The following is a 25,269-nucleotide window of genomic DNA, read 5'->3' on the forward strand; positions in this document are numbered from 1 at the left end:
TTTCCCCAATTCCTTTTGGGCCCTACACTACTCTTCTGATGAGCCTTCCCACTCCATTCCTCACAAACCTGCCCTAAACACTAAAGACAACTCAATGCCCTCTAATATTCCATGTTCTTAGACATGGTTTATATTTTGCTCCTGATATTCCTTCAACCTAAAATCCCCCTTCTCTCTGACAGGAATTCTACTCACCCTGGGCCTCTGTGATGGCACAGGGTTTGTTAAAGTCTCAGCGCTATCAAGCTATCCCCAGCCAGGGAGATAACCCACATGGCACAGCAGACCTCTCCTGTCTGACCCACTGCTCCCCTCAGCAGTGTATTTCAGTAGATCCACCTGTCCTACTCCCCACTTTGTCTCTGGTGAATTCTCTTACCCACCCCACACCTCTGTCCAACAACAGTTCTTGTATGCATAAATAAATAAAATAAATCTTATTTAAAAAAGGAATTCTACTTACCCTTCATGGTACATATCTCAAATGTCACTTCTACCACAGAATCACTCTATCCGACAATCCCCTTACCCTACCACCCCACCACCATCACCACCAAATCTGAATTTAGTCACACCTCCTTGTATCCATTGTACTGCCTATACCGTGACATGGCACTTCATTCTTTGTCATCCACTATAATCAACTGTACTTTATGTCTGTTTTCCACTAAGTTTCCTGAACATGTAAGCCATGTCATATCTTTCTTTCCAGTGCCCCACAATCCTTAACACAAAATAAGTCCTCTTATAAGAGCTTGCTGATTCAAACTGAAAAGCTACCAATTCCTTTCACCAAAACTGACAGATCATGAAAACTACGGGTGAAAGGGAGATCAAATGCAGATTTAAAACAGACAGCCTCCCTCCCCTTACTTAACTGGTGGTGGTACTCCCCATTCCTCTGAGAAATTAAACCAACCTCAGCAAGGAAGACTCAGCAGGCATATTTGGAAATGGTGGCTAACTTGAAAGAACAAGTAGTTTCAAGGTTCGCCCAGCTGCTATTAGTCAGGTATTGACCTTGGGATGTGGTCACAGGGATTATATATTTTATTTTGCCATCCACTCCCACTAACACTCTATACCTCTAGCTATATGGGCAATAAAGAGTCTTTCATACAAGTTCTGAATATTATCTTTGAGCTCCTCTGGGAATGCGTAGCCACCTCTCAACCCTCCCATCTTTCCAGTGAGTGATTCTCCTGTGCTACCTCTGCGGTCCTCTCCTCTTTAAAGTCATTTTTTTCTCAATATATCCAGCCCCTGCCATGAACCTTTTCCTACCCTTTACCATCCAGACAGAAAGAAGCCTGTCTTCTCAGCTGCCTGACTGAAAGACATGGCACACTCAAAGAACAGGTAGAACAAGTAAATAGTAATAGTCTTGATAATTGTAGCTGCCTCTGCAATCCCATAAATCCTACTTACTCACATTGATTATAGTTCTTAGCATCCCAATTTATAACTATTTTACATATCTTATCTCACTAGACTGTGAGCTTCTTAAAAACCACTTTTAGTTCCCAGAAAACCTCCTAGAACATACTGTGCACTCAACAAACTAGCAGTTTAGAGAATAACAAAATAAACTGCCACTTCAGGTCTCTTAACCAATCTCAGTGACTATGTGAGTTCAGAAGAAGAAATATTTCAGAGGTGATCAAAACCAAAAAGCCTTTATATAGTAGTCAGTACTGTGATGCAAAGCTCAACTGAAGGCAGTCTCAAACAAGGGTCCTTTTGACAGGGCAACCATTCCCTACGTTCCTCAGATACTCACTATGGTCAAAGTAGTAAACTTAGTTCTCCAGAATTTGCTTTCCCAAGATCTGGCAGTTCAATAAATACACTCCCCAGCCCCCACTTCAACGTCTCTCCTATATCCTTCTGACCTTTAATACTGTGTAACATTAGATGAAAACTGATTTTTTTTGGCTACTTATTTTGCAGCTGAAGAAAAAATATACTGTTTAAGGTGTTAAATATTTTTACATGCAACAAACCTGGCATGAATCTAACCTGTATGAACATTTTAGAGGTACAGGCGTAAATGTCAGTGCTATAATTTGTTATAGGTTTCTGATGAGCAGCAAAGAAAATGACCACGGATTCTCACAATTCAAACCACTTTTACGTAAATGTGAACTTTCCTAAAACAGCCAGGGGAGAGAACTTTCCAGCCAACCTCATACAGTTTCTTAGAGATACTGATAGCATTATTCACTGGGTTAGGTGTTCTTTGAGAAAATTCTACAAATATTAGTTTCTTTCTGGAATTATGCTTTGACCTTTAATAAAAATGTTTCAAGACACCAGTTATTAAAATGAAAGGAACAGTTTTTAATGCCTGAACAACTGCCATTTCATATAATCAGTCCTGCTGAAGCTATACCTCACAAGTCAGCAGTGTTTAAAAAGAAAAAAAAAATTGATGACTTCACTTAAATTGCTCACTTACCAGACATGAAGCAGAGTTATAAGAAACCACGAATTGAATGTATCTGGCATCTGACACCCTAGAAAATAACAATAAAATATAAATATGTGAGTATTCGAGTAGGACTATTGAAGGAATATAAAGATATTTCATCAGTGGAAGAATAACATGGTAAACACTGTGAGTTCAGAAAGCACTGAATGCAGTCAATTGACCAGTCTTCCAGTTCTAGTCCTGTAACCAATTTGCTTTGTGATCTCCAAGAAATCACAAAATCTGAGTCTTAGTTTTCTTACTTTGTTTAATGTAGCCTGGATGATCTCCATGGTTTATTACAATTTTTACGTGATTCTATGTTATTTTCCCTTTCTGGTCTCAAATTCTTCTAGAACACTAGGTAAACACCACCTTCTCTACCCCACATAAGTGTAAGATTTTTTTATCTGAACCTCATTAGAACCCCTTCTGGTCTCCTCTTCCTGTATTCTTTCTTTCTTTTTTTTTTTTTTAAAGATTTATTTATTTATTTATACAAGCACTGGGTACAGTCAGAAGCGCGGGAGGGCGAGAGAATTCACCAGAGCCAGAGCGGGGACCAGGGCAGGCAGAAGGACCGAAGCACACTGCTGAGGGGAGCAGCGGGCGGCAGGAGAGGTCTGCACGCCATGTGGGACCCTCGCCGGTGGCCGGGGATCGAACCGGCGCTGCAGAGGCTGCCCCGGCAGCTTCGCAGCCCAGCGCTCGATATCTGCGCCACCAGGGGAGGCCCCCTGTATTCTTTCTTTAAAATGACCCAATATGCTATGAATATGGATGTGCTGAATAATTCACCCAAAATAAATGATCAGGAAAAAAGAAGTGGGGCTCTAGGGAGCTGTAGCTAAATAAAGCAGACTATATCTAACAAAAGACCATTCATCACCCCTAGAAATGACAAAACTGGGTAGGGCATCTCCTCATTCGAAGATACCCAAAATTAGGTCAGTGCTTAGACATATGTCCAAGCCTCGTAATTCTCATATCTCTAAGAAATGCCTCTTGCTGGATAACAGGCATTGAAAGTACCCTCCTAATTATATGACAGGGAGAAAAGCTGGTGTAAGAGAATAAAGAAAAAGAGAATCAGTGAGAAATTTGGGCCCTTAGGTTATAATCTGTAACTTTGGAACAATGACTCAAGAAAGAAGTAGTCACTTATGTCTTTCAGCAATCAATGAAGTACCCAATATTCTAAATGATAACAAACAGAGGCCACTAGGAGAGAAAACACAGGGCAGGACCCCCACAAAGTATGCTAGAGAGACCAATAATAATAAGGTGCTGTAATTTACTGTGGGCTTGCAAAGTGCCAGACATGATAACAGGTGCTTTACATGCATTAGTTCAATGAATCCTCCCAACAATCCTATGAGGTGGGTATTGATTTATCACCATTTGAGATATGAAAACTATCTCTTAGGTCAAGATAATTGCCCAAGGTCACACAGGTATGAAAAGAGATACCTAGAATCAGATCTGATTGATTTCAGACTCTGTGTTCTTAATCATTACTCTCATTGCCCCTCTAATATTAATATTAGATACCAACATTCATTAAGGGTCCATACTTCATGGCAGGTCTACCGCTAGACATGTCAATACCTTATCTTGCTTAATCCTCACTTTAACCCTGAAGGGAACTTTTATAATCTACATTTTAGAGATTAGGAGATGTGCTCAAAAAGACTAAGTTGCTTGTAGGCAGTCACAATATTAACAAGCTAGTGGCAGGGCTGGGGTTGAAGTCCAGGTCTATCAAAAAGTGACACCAAAATACTCTGGTGAGCTTACTGGGAGGTACCCAGGAGCTGTCAAGTGGACTTCCTCTTGGAGCCCAGCAGGAGGGAGGTGAAAGCTGGCCTGGCTAGCCATGCAGCTATTAAGACACATGCCATCTGAGAATGGGCCAACCACCCTCCACCTAGAATAAGAATAGCCATGAGAAACTCTCAAGCCCGGATCTGAAGTTGGGTCTTTTTTGGATGCTAGAACAAAACATTAAAAAGTAAAGTTTTCTTGGAAGTCTGTCTTTCAATCTGGAAAATGAAATTTGGCTGCTTCTAAAGGACAATCTGTTCAATTGCTACCTCTACATCAAAGCTTCTCAGCAGCCTCCAGGAGACTTTCCAATTTTCTCAGAGAGGGAATCAGTTCTTGGGCTGGAAAGCATAGACAGGCAGGCCAGCAGCTGGACCTGGGTCACAATTTTCCCTTCTGGGGGTCGGATGAGGGCTGAGGATGGGTAAAGAACTGGTATATGACCTATTCCCTGTATCCACTAGGGTAAGAAGGAAAACCCACAGGACAAACCCCTAAAAAAAAAAAGATCACTGAATGTTTGACAGTAACTAAAACAAAAGCACAGCAGAATTTGTTAGCTCAATGAAATGTGTTTAAACACTTCAAAGTTTCAAAACCTGGTATGGTCTTTGCCATGATCACACCCTTGCTCCAATATATACTGAGTGCTTTATTTTCTTTTCTTTTTTTTTTTTAAAGATTTATTTATTTATTTATACAACCACTGGGTACAGTCAGAAGCGCGGGAGAGTGAGAGAATTCACCAGAGCGGGGAACAGAACAGGCAGACCTACGAAATACACTGCTGAGGGGAGCAGTGGGTGCAGCAGGAGATGTTTGCGCGCCATGTGGGACCCTCACCCGGGGATCGAACCGGTGCTGCAGAGGCTGCAGGCAGCTTCGCAGCCCAGAGCTCAACTGCTGTGCCACCGGGGAGGCCCCTGAGTGCTTTATTTTCTGAAGCTAAATACTTTTTTCCCTGACACCAAGTTGGATAAAATTAAACAATTCATTACTGTGAATGGGGAGGCAATGTTGACATAGTTGTCCATTTAATGCAGGCTCTAGGGTCAGACAACCTGATTCAAAACTTTAACTCTACTTCTCACTCTTTATGTATCTTAAAATTACTTAGTCTCTAGGTGTCTCAGTTTTTATCTCTACAAAATGGGAGAACAGGGGCCTCCATGGTGGCACAAGGGGTTAAGTCTCAGAAATATGAAGCTATCCACTGCCACTGAAGCACAAGTTCAATCCCCAGCCAGGGAGCTGATCCACATAGTGCAGCAGACCTCTCCTGTCTCGCCTGCGGCTCCCCTCAGCAGTGAATTTCAGTCAATTTGCCTATTCTGCTCCCCACTATGCTTCTGGTGAATCCTCTCACCAATACCCCCCTCTCCCACACTCTGGCCTCTTGTATGCATGAATGAAATAAATCTTTAAAAAAAAATTTTATAAATAAAAATGGGAAACAGAGAACCTAACACAGGGTTTTTTGAGGGCTAAACAAGATAAGACCTATAAAAACATCTAGCAAAATGTTTAGTATTGCATAGGTACTCATAAATATTCACTTTTATTGTTTTATCTTTCAGTAAATTATTTAAACATTAGAGTTTAAATTATCTTTGAAAAACTCACTAATTATTTAAGACTTTCTTTTTTTTTTTTTTTAATTTTCTAGAGGCATGTCTTATTTATTTATCTATTTGTTTGTTTGTTTGTTTGTTTGTTTGGTTTATACATGCACTGGGTACAGTCAGAAGCCGGGAGGGTGAGAGAATTCACCAGAGCCAGAGCAGGCAGCAGAACAGGCAGAAGGACTGAAGTACACTGCTGAGGGGAGCAGCGGGCGGCAGGAGAGGTCTGCGCGCCATGTGGGACCCTCCTCCGGTGGCCGGGGAGCAGCCGGGGATCGAACCGGCGCCGCAGAGGCCGCGGGCAGCTTCGCAACCCAGCGCTCAACCGCTGCGCCACCTGGGAGGCCCAATTATTTAAGACTTTCAATAAAATGATAAACCTCAGTCACTGATCAACATTGTGAGTAAACAACTCATTCTGATACTCATTCTTATACAATCCTCATGAAATACCACCAGTCTCACTTTTGATGAGGGAGGATGACACTGGCCAGTTACCTGAGGACCTCAATCCTTATCTGTCTGGCCTACTCTATAGAATCTAAGATCTAAGGAAGTCCATGTCCTTATTTTACAGATATTCTTTCTCTACCTCCAAATAGCACTTTTCAGATTAGCTCAATTTTTATCAACTAGGCACAATTTGAAACCACTTTAGTTTAATCTACTCACAAATGACAAAGACAAACCATAATGAAGCATAGTCAAATGAAGATTACAGGTCTAACAGGCAATCCTCAAATTGAGTCTTAGAAAACTTAAAGTAAAAGTGGTATCATTGAAAATTTTACTACCTCCCTAGGAAACTATTTTCAAAGGGCAAAGTTATAACAAAGCTCACTGAGATGCACATGCTCTAATATGAATAAACATCAGTTTATAATACTAACAGAACAGCTTGCACAGAAAGAGTTCTCATTTAAATAGAAAATAAATGAAAATATTAAGATGCAGTTACATTCATCCGCAGGCAATATGTTACACTGGGGAAATTCCTGGGTTTTAAGGCAGATGACATAAGCTCAAGACTTATCTAAGAAACTTTGGTAAGTTATTGAGCCTCTTTTTAAGTTTCAACTGTTTTTGAAAACAAAACAAAAATGAAAATATGAATACAAGTTGTTCTTATCCACTAAAATTTTGTAACTCCTAAATGAAACAAATGTAAAGTCATACATGTAAATGTGAACTATTAGTATATACTATTTTTTTTAAAGATTTATTTATTTATTTTATACAAGAACATGGGTACAGGCCAGATGCGTGGGAGGGTGAGAGGACTCACCAGAGACAGAGTGGGGAACAGAACAGGCAGACTGACTGAAATACACTGCTGAGGGGAGCAGCGGGTGAGGCAGGAGAGGTCTGCTGCGCCATGTGGGACCCTCGCCGGTCGGCAGGGATCGAACCTGCGCTGCAGAGGCTACGGACAGCTTCACAGCATGGTGTTCAATTGCCTGCACCACCAGGGGAGGCCCTAGTATATACCGTTAATAATTTTATAAACTTTTATTTTATATGTAGCTTACACCAGCTTATAAGTTGAAACATGATATATTAACCTAAGTACATCATAATCATCTCATTATTCAATACTATAATATTAACTCAAGAACCTTCAATAATAAGGACTGGCTAGGACAAAGATAGCTAGTAAAATGTCCTTTGGAAATAATTATAATAAATTTATGAGCTATTTATTAAATCAAATAAAAAAATGTTAAGGATAAGGTTTCAAAAAGATTTGATGAAAAATACTTAAGCACATGGAATTAAGAAACCACTTAAGAAAAATCCAGCTTTGAATGTAGTTTCTTCATCACATAAAGAAAGAATATTTCCGGGGCCTCCCCGGTGGCGCAGCGGTTGAGCGCTGGGTTGCGAAGCTGCCCGCGGCCTCTGCGGCGCCGGTTCGATCCCCGGCTGCTCCCTGGCCACCGGAGGAGGGTCCCACATGGTGCGCAGACCTCTCCTGCCACCCGCTGCTCCCCTCAGCAGTGTACTTCGGTCCTTCTGCCTGCTCTGCTCCCCGCTCTGGCTCTGGTGAATTCTCTCACCCTCCCGCGCTTCTGACTGTACCCAGTGCATGTATAAACAAAACAAACAAACAAATAAAATAAATAAATAAATAAAAACATGCCTCTATATAAAAAAAAATAAATAAAATTAAAAAAAAATAAAAAAAAGAAAGAATATTTCCTCCTTCTAATATCTAAACATCTTCTAATGCTTCTAATTCCTCAAATTAGAAGTCGGCAAAAATTAAAAAGAAGCAGACACTTTCTTTCTTGGTAATGAATAAATCAGAAGTGGAAGGCAGATATTAAATTAGGACTGCCACTCAGTATAATATTTTACATTTCTAATATCAATCTGCTGAAATAGTAAAATGAAACAATTTACATTTGGTTTTTTGGCATAGTTATTAAATAATATGAAACTGCATCTAGTTTTCCTCATTGTTGTTAACATAATTACACGTAATTGTCTGTGAAAAATATCAAGTATATACAATCAAGTGCCGTTGGATAAAATAAAATTGTTGCCATAAAATAACACAGCACACATTTCCTTCCAAAATATGTAGAACTGGAAATGACTTAAACCTTAATTTAATTAACTTTTTTTATAACAGCATCAAAACAAATACTGTATTGGCACAACCACCATTCTAGTGGTAGTCTCAACCTGTAGCCTTTCTTTTGGAAAGCAATTTATCAGTAGGGAATAAATGATAAGATTATATGTGCTTTTTGAATCAATAGCCCTTCAACATAAAGAAGAAAAATCATGAAGCATATTCCAGAATTAACAAAAATAATTAAAAACTACAAACAAAAAGAGGAATGACAGGCAAAAACATTCCCGTCAAACTGCTAAGTAAAACAGACAGAATATAAAACAGGGTATTTTTACTGAGTACTCTCATGTAAAACGATACATACTTGGACAAGAGGGATGATAATGAAAAAGTACTAGACAAATTCTTAGTTCATTTTCAAACCTGTTAAAATGTCTCCTATACAGCAAAAACTGTCTCACTATTGTACTAAGACAATCATAAAAATGCAAAGTAGATTCATTTTCCTTTTCCAGAACTATCAAAAACAGTCACTTACTCAGAAAGAATTCCTCGAAGTCAGTTTTCTCCACACAGCTAGTATACATGCGCAGGGCTGCAATCTTAATCTTCTAGACAAAGAGAATAAAACCACACTCAAGACAAGACCAAGTGTATGTTCTAAAGTCATTAGATGTAGGTCACAGACTCTTGTATTTCTTCAACTAGAAGTAAGGATCCAAATCATTCTCTAGGCAAATTCAATAACTAAACCAACATAGATATTTCTTTCTTTTTTAAAACTAGACATTCATATAGACCTCATGCAATTTTCACATTTTAGGATTTTATCATGAAATTTCAGAGATTTCTCCAATATTTAAATAAAATCTCTCCTTTAATTTGCATCCATTTTGTGACATCTGAGCCTTGATACCCAGCTCATCACCATCTACATTAACCCTTTATAATTTGAAACTCTTTGTATTAAATAATTATCAACTCCTTTGACCAAAATCAGAACAAACAAGAAAAAAATTCAATACTTTGAACTTTCCTCAGAGGCACTACTATTTTGTAAGAGGTCATTTTTTAAGAGGTCATTCTTTTCTGCATTTTCCCTGATTTTATATTTTGCTAATTAACAGAAGGCTGTGTTTGTAAAAAGGATTTCTAATGAATGTAAAATATTATAGAAGCATCAAACTTATTTTATGGAGCACTAAGAATTCTCTTAATTTATTCACTTGGCTATATTAAGATTTGTATATATTCCTATATATACATTATGTCTTAATAAAAATAAACTTAAAAAGAAAATATAAGCCCCTCCCTGGACTATTTCGACTGGCCTGGGAGTCCCACTTTATTTCTGTTCCTTTTCTCCTTCATAAATTTTCTTTCTCGGGCCTCCCCGGTGGCGCAGCGGTTGAGCGCTGGGTTTCGAAGCTGCCCACAGCCTCTGCAGCACCGGTTTGACCCCTGGCTGCTGGCGAGAGTCCCACATGGCACACAGACCTCTCTTGCCATGCCCGCTGCTCCCCTCAGCAGTGTACTTCGCCAGTCAGCCTGTTCTGTTCCCTGCTCTGGCTCTGGTGAATTCTCTTACCCTCTAGCACTTCTGATTGTGCCCAGTGCTTGTATAAATAAATAAATAAATTCTTTTTAAATAAACAAATAAATTTTTCTTTCTCTTAAAACAAAAAAAAAGTTCCTTCAGAAGTTGAATTGTAGGTCTGAAGAAAACTCAGTGCTAAGGGAAAAGTATCTCTAAGGGCTTTCAATTTATTTTCTCTAAAGGATACAATGGAAAAATTAAAACCACAAAAGACTTTTTAGAAGCTTATTTTTTCTTGGGGCCTCCCCGGTGGCACAACAGGTTGAGCGCAGCGCTGTGAAGTTGTCTGCTTCTTTTGCAGTGCCGGTTCGATTCCTGGCCAGTCAGGGAGATTCCCACATGGTGTGGCAGACCTCTCCTATCACGACCGCTGCTCCCCTCAGCAGTGTATATCGGTCGTCTGCCTGTTCTGCTCCCCACTCTGTCTCCGGTGAATCCTCTCAACCTCCTGCACCCCTGGCCTGTACCCCAGCTCTTGTATAAAAATAAATAAATCTTTAAAAAAAAAGCTTACTTTTTCTTAAAATGACAGATTCAAATATGAACAGCATAAAAGAATACAAACTCAAACACGCAAAGCCTACCAAAAAATATACAAACTGAGAATGACAGAGCAATTAAAGAAAAAAAAAATCAATGCATAATTTTAGTTGAGCTATGCTATTAAGGTGCAAAAGTCATAAAGGACATATAGTGCATCTAATACTACATAATGTTCATATTTCTCTATACCCACTAGAGTCAAAATAACAGTGTCTCTGATGAGCAGGAATAACCATAATAAATTAAGGAAGGGGCCTCCCCTGGTGGCGCAGGGGTTGAGTGCTGGGCTACGAGGCTGCCTGCAGCCTCTGCAGCGCCAGTTTGTTCCCTGGCCACCGGCAAAAAAAAAAAATAATTAATTAATTAATTAAGGAAGGAAGGACTAATATCTCTGATTATAATTAAGAAATTTTGTCTGCTAGTTTAAAGCATGTTATGTGTCAAGGCTTTTAGTTTAACACTTACATAGGGGAGGAGGGAAGGTAAGGGGAGGGAACAGAACAGAACCTATAACAAATAGAAATAAGATACTTCTATATAGGAAGTACATTAGTTTAGAAGCCCACATTTAAACAAAACCCATGCATAGCCACTGAAAAGAAGAAAAATTTAAAACCTAAAAGGCAAAAAGAAGGAAAATAAAAGAAAGAACAGATACAAATTATCAAGTATCGAGAAAGGGATCTAACTATGTAGCCTAAAAATATTATAGGATAATTAAGGGAATATTATGAAAAAGGTTAGGCCAATAAATGTGATTGCTTAGAATAAACAAACATTAAGTTGGATTTGGGGTTAAAAACTTTCCCACACAAAAACCCCCACAAACCCATCAGGTTCAATAGTAGTGACACACACATCTAAAGAAATGATACCAGGCCTCCCTGGTGGCACAAGGGGTTAAGCACTGCACTCTGAAGCAATCTGCAGCCTCTGCAGCACAAGTTCGATCCCCGGCCAGCCAGGGAGCCACCCACATGGTGCAGCAGACCTCTCCTGACTCGCCCGCTGCTCCCCTCAGCAGTGCACTTCGGTCAATCTGCCTTTTCTGTTCCCCACTCTGTCTCTGGTGAATCCTCTCTCACCCCCCATAGTTCTGGCCCGTACCCCAGCTCTTATGTGCATAAATAAGTTAATCTTTTAAAAAAATATAGAATTGATACCAAATTACGTAAGTTCTTCCAGAACTCACAAGGAAAAACACTTCCAGATCATTCTATGACATCATATCACCCTGGTAGTAAAACCAGTCATTTGAAGAAAATAAAAAGTATAAAACCATAACCTTCATTAACATAGACACAAAAAACCTTAACAAAATATTAAGAAACCAAATATACCAATGTTTGAAAAGGATAATATATCATGATCAAGAGATATTTATCCCAGGAATGGAAAATTGATTTAACAGTGACAAATCAATTAGTGTATCAGCAGGTTAAAAAAGCCCACCTTGATCTTTTTCAACTCTGCGTTTTCTTTCAGATCCTTATTTACAGAGTCTTCTAGGTCTGTAATTAACCACCCCACCTGAGAAAGGGCAGACCTGCCTACAAAATCCAAATCTTTCCTTAAGAGGTCTCCTTCAGAATACGTTCATGAAGAAAATATTCATTATAAATAATAAAAACCTCACCAGATTGGCCAGTGTATTTATACACTGCTCACATTGTGGCAATCAGGAGCATTTTACAGTTCCTCACTTTTCCTGCAGCAAAGCCAAACCTTTATACTTGGGTGAGCCATTTTCCTGGACAAATCTCTAAAGCAAGTCCCTTAAGACCATCATACAGGGGTTGGAAATAATAACTTGGGGAAAGAAATTCTTAAGATGTAAGTGTTAATATAAGTTAAGGAGGTAGATGGGACTAAATTTCTACCCAGCCAATACAAATTGTTCTGGTCCTCAGATGACTGTGTATTTATTTCATCATAACTTTAGAAGACTTCATCGTACCACCTTGAATAAAACAGAAACACCCAAGACAACTTTGGGAAATGAAAATCAGCTCTCCCACCATTCCTACAAAATGAAAAAAAAAAAACCAACAAAACAAAACAAGCACAAGGCTTACATTAACAGCTGTGTGAGTGTTGGAAGGGGCTTTGAAGCAATTTGAACCTTCTATTCTGTACCGGAATTCCTTCTACAACATTCTTGATTCACAGTCAACCATCTGGGCTCCTGTTCAAACAAGTCCAATGACCCTGTGAGGCTACCTATCTAGGGGAGGATAATCCTTGTTAGTTTTTTTTTTTTTAATTCAAATCTGCTTCATGTAACATTCATTAAATATCACGTGCTCACAGTATACCTCAGGTTAAGTCTCTTCAAATTTTTTACATTTGCCCCTCAAGAACAACTACCATGTTGTCTCTTTCCCAAGCTAACCAGCTCTATTTCTTTCAATCATTCTTTTTTTTTTTAAGATTTATTTTATTTATTTACACATACAGGAACTGGGGTATAGGCCAGAGGTGCAGGGGTAGGGGGATGAGGATTCACCAGAGACAGAGTGGGGAGCAGAACAGGCAGATCACAGAAATACACTGCGGAGGGGAGCAGGAGATGAGACAAGACAGGTCTGCTGTGCCATGTGGGTCAGCTCCCTGGTCAGGTATGAGACATGCTGCAGTGGCTGCTGATAGCTTAATAGTGCTGAGATTTAACCCCTTACACCACCAGGAGGCCCATCCTTCAATCATTCTTAATTCAACATGGTTCTGAAGCCTTCATGAAGCTTGTTGCCTATATCTGAATACATTCCAGTTTGCCAGTGTCTTTCAGAACTGTAACAATTTTTTTGGCTTACTACTAATCTAGAAAGTGCCCAGGTGGCTGAATCCAGTAAATATTGTCCTATCTTAACTGATATAGCTACATAAAGATAACAAAAAAGAATTATTATTTCAGGATAGTCAAACAGGTAAAGAAAAGCTCCATTTAAATTGCTAAATAGGAATATAAAAGAAAAATGGAACTATACTAGAAATTGTGGCAGAAAAAGATGGAGGAAAGATGGCTGATCTTGCTGATGTGGACAAACAGGCATTTTACTCCCTAATCAAAGATATGTAAAAACACAAAACTCAAAGAATCTTGCCATGCAATTTAATACAAGGGTCTAGTCATAAGATTTCTGAGTCAACATTTGCTGAAAAAGGGCTCATGTTCTTTAAAATGGAAAATTACACTGTATTTCCCCACCTAAATTATACTAGAATGTCATACTTTGATGTTTTGATGTCACAAATTCTAAAATGAAGGTTATAGAAAGTAGACACTACCACATCACAGAAGATTTTTAAAAAGCAAATACTAGGGACTTAGTTGAGATCACAAGGGAACCAGGAAAAATTAGAGGCTAACTTAAGCTAAAACAGTGGAGAAACTTTCCTGGTGACTTAGTAATCCTCCAAATGGTAGCCAACTTTCCTTCCTGAATCATAACAAAACAGATTAGACAAAGCAAATGGTAGCAAAAGTGGAACCCATTGTGAAGAAGAAAAAAATTTTCTTTTCCTTCTTTCTGCTCTTTTTTTTAAATTTTTTTTTTAATGTGAGCTTTTTTTTTTTTTTTAATTTTCTAGAGGCATGTCTTATTTATTTATTTATTTATTTATTTATTTATTTATTATTTGTTTGTTTGTTTGGTTTATACATGCACTGGGTACAGTCAGAAGCGCGGGAGGGTGAGAGAATTCACCAGAGCCAGAGCAGGCAGCAGAGCAGGCAGAAGGACCGAAGTACACTGCTGAGGGGAGCAGCGGGCGGCAGGAGAGGTCTGCTCGCCATGTGGGACCCTCCTCCGGTGGCCGGGGAGCAGCCGGGGATCGAACCGGCTGCAGAGGCTGCAGGCAGCTTCGCAACCCAGCGCTCAACCGCTGCGCCACCGGGGAGGCCTCTTTTTTTTAAATTTTTAAATCTTTTTCTTTTAATTAATTTCTAATTTTCAAACAAAGCACATATTTTAAGTTTTAAATCCAAATGCCATAATCGGAACTTTTTTTAATAGCAGAAAAGATTCTAGTTAATAACATTACCAAATACCAATGATTATCAATTGTCAAAGAATTAAGATATAAAGATTACTTTGCATATAAATGCTGAATCACTTGTACATAAGAAACTAGTATAAAAATATATGCCAGGCCTCCCCGGTGGCGCAGCGGTTGAGCGCTGGGTTGCGAAGCTACCCGCGGCCTCTGCGGCGCAGGTTTGATCCCCGGATGCTCCCCGGCCACCGGAGGAGGGTCCCACATGGTGTGCAGACCTCTCCTGCCGCCCGCTGCTCCCCTCAGCAGTGTACTTCGGTCCTTCTGCCTGCTCTGCTGCCTGCTCTGGCTCTGGTGAATTCTCTCACCCTCCTGCGCTTCTGACTGTACCCAGTGCATGTATAAACCAAACAAACAAACAAATAATAAATAAGACATGCCTCTAGAAAATTAAAAAAAAAAAATATGCCAATTGCTCTTCAATTAAAAAAAAAAGTCAAAAAACCATCGAATCTAAAACTGGTGGAGAAGCAAACGTTAAATATTGCAGCAGGAAAATTCTGGCTTAAAATATAAATAAAGGGCCTCCCTAGTGGTGCAGTGGGTTGAGCACCACGCTATGAAGCTGTCCTCAGTATCTGCAGTGCGGGTTTGATTCCTGGTCTGCCAGGGAGAAACCCACATGGTGCGGCAGACCTCTCCTATTTCGCCCGCTGCTCCCCTCAGCATTGTCTTTGGTCCGTCTGCCTGTTCTTTTTTTTTAATTTTTTTTTTAATTTTTTTTTTATAGAGGCATGTTTTATATTTATTTATTTGTTTGTTTGTTTTGTTTATACATGCACTGGGTACAGTCAGAAGCGCAGGAGGGTGAGAGAATTCACCAGAGCCAGAGCAGGGAGCAGAGCAGGCAGAAGGACCGAAGTACACTGCTGAGGGGAGCAGCGGGTGGCAGGAGAGGTCTGCGCGCCATGTGGGACCCTCCTCCGGTGGCCGGGGAGCAGTTGGGGATCGAACCAGCACCGCGGAGGCCGCGGGCAGCTTCGCAACCCAGCACTCAACCGCTGCGCCACCAGGGAGGCCCCGTCTGCCTGTTCTGTTCCCTGCTCTGTCTCTGGTGAATTCTCTCACCCTCCTGTGCCTCTGACTGTACCCCAGTTCTTGTATAAATAAATAAATCTAAAAAATGTATGAAATAAAATAAAATATAAATAAATCTTAAAAGTACAAAAATCTTGGGCCTCCCCAGTGGTGCAGCGGTTGAGCGCTGGGTTGCGAAGCTGCCCGCAGCCTCTGCAGCGCTGGTTCGATCCCCGGCTGCTCCCTGGCCACCAGAGGAGGGTCCCACATAGCGTGCAGACCTCTCCTGCCGCCCACTGCTCCCCTTAGCAGTGTGCTTTGGTCCTTCTGCCTGCTCTGCTCCCCGCTCTGGCTCTAGTGAATTCTCTCACCCTCCCATGCTTCTGACTGTACCCAGTGCTTGTATAAATTTAAAAAAAAAAAAAAAAGTACAAAAATCTTTGCTATTATTCTTATTTGAGAAGAGATTAACTTATAAAGAAGAGCAGACATTTGCAAGGAATTTAAAAAAAGATATATTATCTTCTCACCAAAAAAAATGTGAAAAAAAAAAAACTTAAAGGAGCATAATATTTCTTTGATAATTAAGAAGGAACTGCATAACCTTAGGATCTTAAGAACACTATCATTATCTACTATGTGTATTACCTTCAGTACTTTTCAAAGCCAATTATAAACAAAATGCTTGTGGAATCATTGTTCACTTTTCAGAATTTAAGTAAAAAAGCAATTATAAACAGAAGTCTATATTTGCTGCAATGAAAACTGTTAGGAAGAGATAAATATTTTAAGAAGAAATTAGAAGACCACAAAAATTGAAATTTGAATCTTATTTGTTAAAATGGTCTAAAAGGCATTATGTGGTCATTTGGGACAAAGCTATAATGTCTTCTAGACAGTTTTCCCTACTGCTATGTATTGGCTTGCTTTGATTAACATATAACTTATGACTGATTAGGCTCACCCAACATTCTAACAACCTTGAAAAGCATTAAAAGGCACTTCTGTTAAAAGTCATTGCTATAAAAGTCCAAAGGCAATATGCACTTGATTTAAAACAGTACATCTTATTCATTTATAGCTAACAAATAACCCTCCATAATAAGAATGACAAGGTTAACTAGCTAATTTAAAAATGCTTATAAGTAAAAAAAATTTTTTTAAAGATTTTATTTATTTACTTATATAAGAACCGGGGTACTGGCCAGATGCGCAGGAGGGTGAGAGGATTCACCAGAGATGGAGAGGGGAAAGAACAGGCAGACTGACGAAATACATTGCTGATGGGAGCAGCGAGCGCAACAGGAAAGGTCTGCCATGCCATGTGGGACCCTTGCCAGGGGGATGGGATGGAACCATCACTGCAGATGCTGCGGACAGCTTCATAGCGCTGCGCTCAACCGCGTGCACCACCAGGGGAAGCCCAGTAAATTTTTTTTAAAGTCACTACAATGACCTAGAGAAAAACCTTCATGAATATGAATCATCAGAAATACCATTTCCTTAAGAACACTGCCCCATCAAAACATTTGGTTATTCTAATTCTTTAGAATTCATTGGTGAGGCATATCATGTAACAAGGGCTTGGAAAGTTCAATCTTACTGGTTTACCTGCTACTGAGATACTTCTAAGGAATCAGGTTGAGGGAGTAGAGGGAGTATTTCAGCTCCACATGCTATATGTAGATCAGATTTAGAATGGGCACAGGAGGAACGACAACACATTTTGACATTCTCAAAATAACATATAAACTTCACAAAAGCATAGTAGAAGTTTTTAAAACTCTCCTATGAAAAGTGGAAAGCCCCAAAAGAAAAATGAAAAGAACTTAAAAGAACTTACCCATTTACTGTATTTCAAAGGTCCCGTGAACCCCATGGCTTCTATTATCTTTGTGAAGGCACCAACCTTCTCCTCAGCAGGCCGTGGGGAATCCTTGGTAGTAGAAAGCTATTTAATCATAAAGGGAACGAAATTAGTTGTAAAAACTTTTTCAAAAAAGAATACCACTTGTTTCTCATTAGGTCTAAGGATATCTTTATTGCTTAGATTTTTTTTTTCCCACCAAGAATTTCTAATTTTCATTTTTCTAGGCATCTTATCACTAAGGGCAAACACATCTGGAATTCTAACAGATGTCTTCCAATTTCGGAGCAAGATATACCTTGCTGACCAAATGCCTCTGAACCTGTATCTAGTAAATGATTGATCTGGGATATCAAAGTAAAAATTCTATGGAAAAGGGCCTCCCCGGTGGCGCAGCGGTTGAGCGCTGGGTTGCGAAGCTGCCCGCAGCCTCTGCAGTGCCGGTTCGATCCCCGGCTGCTCCCCGGCCACCGGAGGAGGGTCCCACATGGCGCGCAGACCTCTCCTGCTGCCCGCTGCTCCCCTCAGCAGTGTACTTCGGTCCTTCTGCCTGCTCTGCTCCCCGCTCTGGCTCTGGTGAATTCTCTCACCCTCCCGCGCTTCTGACTGTACCCAGTGCATGTATAAACAAAACAAACAAACAAGCCAGCAAACAAATAAATAAAGCATGCCTCTATTAAAAAAAAAAAAATTCTATGGAAAAGACTACTTTCACTTATTTTTTAAAGATTTATTTTTATTTATTTATGCATACAAGAACTGGGGTGTAGGCCAGTGATGGCGGGGGGATAGGGGTGAGAGGATTCACCAGAGACAGAGTGGGGGAGCAGAATAGGCAGATCTACTGAAACACACTGCCAAGAGAAGCAGCAGGCAAGACAGGAGAGGTCTGCTGTGCCATGTAGGTTAGCTCCCTGGCGGGATTGAACTCACGCTGCAGTGGCTGGCAATAACTTGATAGTGCTGAGACTTGACCCCTTGTGCTTCCAGGAAGGCCCGGAAAAGAGCACTTTTAAAAGGAAGTCTTGACATCCCCCACCCACCACCTTTCAAAGAACAATTTTAAGAAGAACATTTTATCTTTATTGACATAATCGGAAAAAGAAACAAAAATACTGCTTATAAGTAGTCAAGTCATTCAAAATCATAATCAATCAAAGTTAGCACAGAATAAATGCTTTTAAACTCTTGCATTTTTTTTGTATAAGAAATTTTATTATGACTATAGAAGATAAGAGTTTTGTAGATTACAAATAAACTCCAAGAAAAATCTATTCTAAAGCTAAGTTTCTTCAATTGGAGGGAGGCAGTGTAACCAATAAGAAATTCTCCAAACGTTAAACATTATTTTAACATCTAAAAAAAAAATATATGAAGACATTTTCCTCTATAGTAAATAGGCTAGAGTAAGTAACTACATGAGGACAGATCTCTAAAATGTACAGTTAAGTGTCTCCAGTGACAAAGTGCCCTGAACAAAAATGTATGCAGAAAATATGTGTTAAATTAATAAACACGAATGAATGAGGGGAGAAAAAAAGACTTTTTCCCTTACATGTTTTCTAGGCAAGACAGTACAAGGGATGAAATATAGGACATGAGATCAGAAACCTCAGGGTCAAATATTTAGTTAGTTGTCACTTACTATCCTTGTAGTGCTGTGCAAGTCACTTCTCTGCTCTGACCCTTACCTTCTGCATTTGGTAAAATTCTTTGCCTCAACCAGCTAACAATTTTGCTGAGATTCAATTAAGAACACCTGTGTCTATAAACACAGAAAGCATTAATAATTCTCACCTTATTTGTGGTGTGATACTTCCTACTCAGCTGTATGTCTAGTCCGGGCACCTGTACTAGGGACTGGCTCATCTGGGGCCACTAGGGGATTTAAAAAAAAAAAAAATGAAATGAGAAATTTAAGTAACACTGAGCACTCACTTAGAGGTTAATCTGAGCTGAGCTACTTTAAAATAAAAACTAGAATCTGGGGGCCTCCCTGGTGGCGCAAAGGGTTGAGACACAGAACTATTAAGCTATCCGCAGCCACTGCAGCACTTTGAGCTCAATGCCCAGCCAGGGAGGTGACCCATATGGCACAGCAGACCTCTCCTATCGAGCCTGCTGCTCTCCTCAGCATTGTATTTCAGTAGATCCTCCTGGTCTGCTCCCCACTGTCTCTGGTGAATCCTCTTACCCCCTGCATCTCTGGCCTGCACCCCAGCTCTTGTATGCATAAATAAATCTTTAAAATAAAATAAAAACTATAGAATCTGAGCCTCCCTGATAGTGCAAGAGGTTAAAGTCTCAGCACTATCAAGCTATCACCAGCTACTGCAGCACGAGTTCGATCCCTGGCCAGGGAGGTGACCCACATGGTCAGCAGACCTCTCCTGTCTTGCCCACTGCTTGCCTCAGCAGTCTATTTCAGTCAATCTGTCTGTTCTGTTCCCCACTCTGTCTCTGGTGAATCCTCTCACCCCCACACCTCTGACCTACATACCAGGTCTTGTATGCATAAATAAGTAAAATAAATCTTTTTTAAAAAAATCTAACTAATAAAAGGAACTAAGTAAATCTGAATCTAGGAATTTGAATTGCAATAAATATCCACTTAAACACTGGCAGCAGTGCAGTATATGAAAAAACAAAAAAGACTTTCACATCAATTTTAAGTTTAAATTTCTTTTTTTGCTACTTAGAAAGCTGAGTAGCCATGGGCAACTTACTGACTTATGGTACATTACTGAACCTTGGTGTAGTGAAGATTAAAGGAGATAATATATGTAAAGTGCCTTTCACAAAATACTCAAAAAATAGTTACACTTCTATCATCATCAACATTATCATCGCTGTTGTTCAGATCAAAATTGCCTTCCTTTGGGCCTCCCCGGTGGCGCAGCGGTTGAGCGCTGGGTTGTGAAGCTGCCCGCAGTCTCTGCAGCGCTGGTTGGATCCCCGGCTGCTCCCCGGCCACCGGAGGAGGGTCCCACATGGCAAGCAGACCTCTCCTGCCGCCCGCTGCTCCCCTCAGCAGTGTACTTCGGTCCTTCTGCCTGCTCTGCTCCCCGCTCTGGCTCTGGTGAATTCTCTCACCCTCCCGCGCTTTTGACTGTACCCAGTGCTTGTATAAATAAATAAATAAATCTTTTTTAAAAAATAGTACGTTTAAAAACAAAACAAAACAAAACAAAATTGCTTTCCTTTTACGTTCAGACTGCATTTGAAAGCACTTTGGCAATGTATGATACAGCCATTATTTACAATTATGTGCCAAGAACTATAACTGCCCTACATACAATAACTTATTTAATCTCCACAAATAAGGTTGGTATTATTATAATGTATTATTATAATTATTGTAATTAAGATCAATAGCATAGTTTCAATAAGCATAGTTTCAAAAATAAATTCCTAAGGAAAAAATACACATGACTCATTGTAGTATTATTCACAGAATAAAAATGGGAAGGTGGAGGAAAGCCCAGTAAGAGAAGATATACCTTAATTAAGGTATGTCAAGTAATTAATGAGGGGTTTAAATAATTAATTAATTAATTAATGAGGGCTTTTTTTCCTTAACACACTTTATATTTTAAAGCAGTTTTAAGTTCACAGCAAAACAGCAAACAGAAAATACAGAAAGCTTCCATATACAGCCATCCCCACACATACAACACACCCTACTAGCCACAGCCCCCACTAGAATAGTACATTTGTCACAACTGATGGACTGATTTACTTAGTACTTTCTATGAAAAAATAGATAGCAACATAGAAATGAGTTACTTTATTAAGTTAGCAGATTTGTGGATGAGTTTACGTATTGATAGTTTCCAAACTCTCAATAATGCTATATTTCTTTCACAATAAAAAGGGTATAAATAGTAGGAAAGTTATCCCTTCAATTTTGTTTTAAAGAAATGTGATTTTTTTTTAATCCTAACGAAGGAAAAAACAAATTCTAATTGTGTAGAGTTACTATTTACTTTTTGTTCTAAACAAAAATATTAAGATTAGTCAGAATTCTTGTGGTTAGTTCCAAGGACACTTGTGCTTGAATTCAGCAGGTATCTGGCAGGCTTTGTAAATCACAGACTAAACACAGAACACTGCCCATTGCATCACCTACATCAGTGTAATGGTCCATCCAGAACACAACCAAGAGCAGTTTCAAGAAGCTGTGCTTTGGGAAGAGTATTTTTCTACTAGATTACAGGGTCTTTCTCCTTCCTCATAGTTCCAGGAGTAACCAACAGATTCTTTATGTGACTGACTTACCACCTGCTGTATTTCTTTTTTTTATTATTTATTTATTTGTACAAGCACTGAGTACAGTCAGAAGTGCGGGAGGACGAGAGAATTCACCAGAGCCAGAGCGGGGAGCAGAACAGGAAGACTGACGAAGTACACTGCTGAGGGGAACAGCGGGCAAGACAGGAGAGGTCTACGCACCACTGGCAGCCGGGGATCAAGCCAGTGTTACAAAAGCTGTGGACAGCCTCACAGCCCAGCACTCAACACCAGGGGAGGCCCCACCTGCTGTATTTCTGTCTACCATGGTTCATGAGTTAATACCATGTTGAACTACTGAAATACCTAGGTGTCTAGTACCAAGAAAAACTTAGTTTCCCCATATCTGTACATATCTATATAAATACACACATTTACCTACTTTTGCCCTTGCTCCCCCAAGGTTCCCTTGACCTTAAAGACATCAATTTTTCTTTTGCTCAAGTTGAAAAGATATCAATAAATAACTTCTTGTAAATGAAAATACCCTGAAACATGTTATTTTTTATTTTTATTTTTAAAGATTTATTTATTTATACAAGAACCAGGGTACAGGCCAGATGAACGGGAAGGTGAGAGGATTCACCAGAGACAGAGCAGGGAACAGAACAGGCAGACTGACTGAAATACACTGCTGAGGGGAGCAGCAGCCTAGACAGGAGAGCTCTGCTGCGCCATGTGGGATTCACCCAGCCGGCCGGCATCAAACCGGCACTGCAGAGGCTGCAGACAGCTTCACAGCACTGAGCTCAACCACCTGTGCCACCAGGGGAGGCCCATGTCATTTTTTAAAAGAGTACTTCTTTTATCATTTTATCTAAAATAGTTTCATATTATCCCATTACTTACTAACATAGCAACAACCTGGTAATTTCATTTGAAGTACTCATTACAAAGTATAACTACAATTATATCGTTACTTACATACTTGATTACCTTCTACTACCATTACCAGAAAGATCCATTAGGGTAGAAAGTAGATATATTATCAGAATCAAGTATAATGCGTTATAAATGGGAAACAGGCAAATATTTGTTAACTGGGTAAACCTGCCCACCTGTCCAGTTATTTCTCATTATTTGCTTATCATTCAAATACATGTCATGCATATATCATTATGCAACCTCCATTAAATGCCCACAAAGTGCCAGTTCTATGTCAGACTTTTGGCACACACACAAAAAAATCCCCCTCTTCATGAATTTCATAATCTTGTGGAGAACAGAAAGAAGATTCACTACAGTTAGAATTCTCCTACACTGCTGATGGGAGTGTAAAATAGTAAAATCACTTTGGAAAAATATTTGGTAGTATCTACTAAAGATAAATGTATGTACACTCTGTAAGATTCAGCAATTCCATTTCTAAGTATATACCGCAACAGAAATGCATACATGTGCTTACCAAACATGTACAACGATCTTCATAACAGCACGATTAATAAAAACCTACACTGGAGTCCTCCCTGGTGGCACAAGGGGTTAAGACTCGGCACTATCAAGCTATCAGCAGCCACTGCAGCACCAGTTCGATCTCTAGCCAGGGAGGAGGCCTCCCCTGTATCGCCTGCTGCTCCCCTCAGCAGTGTATTTGAGTAGATCTGCCTGCTCTGCTCCCCACTCTGTCTCTGATGAATTCTCTCACTCCCCTGTACCTCTGGCCTACACCCCAGGTCTTGTATGCATAAATAAATAAAATCTTTTTTAAAAAAATAAAAACTGGGCCTCCCCAGTGGCACAGAAGTTGAGCGCTGGGTTACGAGGCTGCCCGCAGCCTCTGCAGCGCCGGTTCAATTCCTGGCTGCCAGGCGAGGGTCCCACATGGCGCACAGACCTCTCCTGTCTTGCCCGCTGCTCCCCTCAGCAGTGTACTTCGTCAGTCTGGCTGCTCTGTTCTCCCCTCTGGCTCTGGTGAATTTTCTCACCCTCCCGCACTTCTGACTGTACCCAGTGCTTGTATAAATACATAATCTTTAAAAATAAAAAATAAAAATAAAAACCCAAACTGTAAGCATTCCAAATATCCATCAATATAATAAATGAATCACTGTATACTTATGTAATAAGTATACACTTATACTTATGTAATAAAATACTATATAATACCAACAAAGAAAATGAATATATACTATAATCTTTATCAGAAAAGTCATGATGTATTTTTATGTTTTCTATGCAAAAATGCATCACGAGTTTTCCAACAATATATATACACACACACACACTAATGAAGCAACATAAATTTCTAAAACAAATGAAAGCAGACAAATGTAAGAGAGTACATAAAGTATGTTTTACAAGCAAAAAATGGGCTATGATGTTCATCGTTATCTGTGATTTGGGCACAGTCTAAAAGGGGATCAAGAGGGCCTCCCCTGGTGGCGCAGCGGTTGAGCACTGCGCTGCGAAGCTGCCCGCAGCCTCTGCAGGAGGCTAGACAGTGGGACCCGCTGGCGAGGGTCCCACATGGCGCCACAGACCTCTCCTGTCTCGCCCACTGCTCCCCTCAGCAGTGTATTTTGTCAGTGTGCCTGTTCTGTTTCCCACTCTGGCTCTGGTGAATTCTCTCACCCTCCCGCACTTCTGACTGTACCCAGTGCTTGTATAAAAAAATAAATAAATCTTTAAAAAAAAAAAAGGGGGGGGAGATCAAGAAGGTTTCTGGGGGTATAGTTCCTAATCTGGAAACAATTATGTTCACTATATAATAATTCATTGGGCTATATACACTTATGATTTATGCCCCTTTCTGTTATTTTTTATTACATTTCAATAAAGTATATGAAAATGCTTAAATATGTGGAAAAGACAATATAAACAAAAATTTGGAGATGGAAAATAACCTAGAATCAGCAGAAAAGACTTCACAGAGACGTCTTAAGAAGTAGGCAGGATAGGGGCCTCCTTGGTGGCACAGGGGTTGAGATGCAACCTATGAAGAAATCCGCAGCCACTGCAGCACAAGTTCGATTCCCGGCCGGCCAGGGAGAAACCCACATGGTGGGACAGATCTCTCCTGTCTCGCCCGCTGCTCCCCTCAGCAGTGTACTTCGGTCCGTCTGCCTGTTCTATTCCCCACTCTGTCTCTGGTGAATCCTCTCACCCCCCCCACCCCGTGCATCTCTGGCCTGTACCCCAATTCTTGTATAAAAATAAATAAATCTTAAAAAAAAAAAAAAGAAGTAGGCAGGATAAGGCCTCCCTGGTGTGCAGCAGGTTGAGCGCCGCACTGTGAAGCTGTCCGCAGCCTCTGCAGTGCCGATTCAATTCCCAGTCAGTCAGGGAGAAACCCACATGGCGCAGCAGACCTTTCCTGCCTTGCCCGCTGCTCCCCTCAGCAGTGTCTTCAGTCTGTCTGCCTGTTCTGCTCCCCACTCTGTCTCTGGTAAATTCTCTCACCCT

At 40.1% G+C, this 25,269-nt stretch overlaps 1 protein-coding gene across 4 annotated transcripts in view; it reads right to left on the reverse strand.

Moving 5' to 3' along the window:
• Window positions 1-25,269, reverse strand: part of UQCC1 (ubiquinol-cytochrome c reductase complex assembly factor 1) — a gene marked incomplete at both ends in the record, with an annotated part of 102,633 nt that overhangs the window by 62,980 nt on the left and 14,384 nt on the right. For 2 of the 4 annotated variants that reach the window (XM_084246476.1, XM_084246474.1), the window contains 4 exons: window positions 2,459-2,516; window positions 9,036-9,108; window positions 17,554-17,661; window positions 19,375-19,455. In XM_084246476.1, the coding sequence (XP_084102602.1) occupies window positions 2,459-2,516; window positions 9,036-9,108; window positions 17,554-17,661; window positions 19,375-19,455 (320 nt within the window). The remainder of the gene's footprint in view (window positions 1-2,458; window positions 2,517-9,035; window positions 9,109-17,553; window positions 17,662-19,374; window positions 19,456-25,269) is intronic. The other 2 variants (XM_084246475.1, XM_084246477.1) reach the window with 2 other exon arrangements.

This window comes from Talpa europaea, assembly GCF_964194135.1.
Source record: "Talpa europaea genome assembly, chromosome: 11".
NCBI lineage: Eukaryota > Metazoa > Chordata > Mammalia > Eulipotyphla > Talpidae > Talpa > Talpa europaea.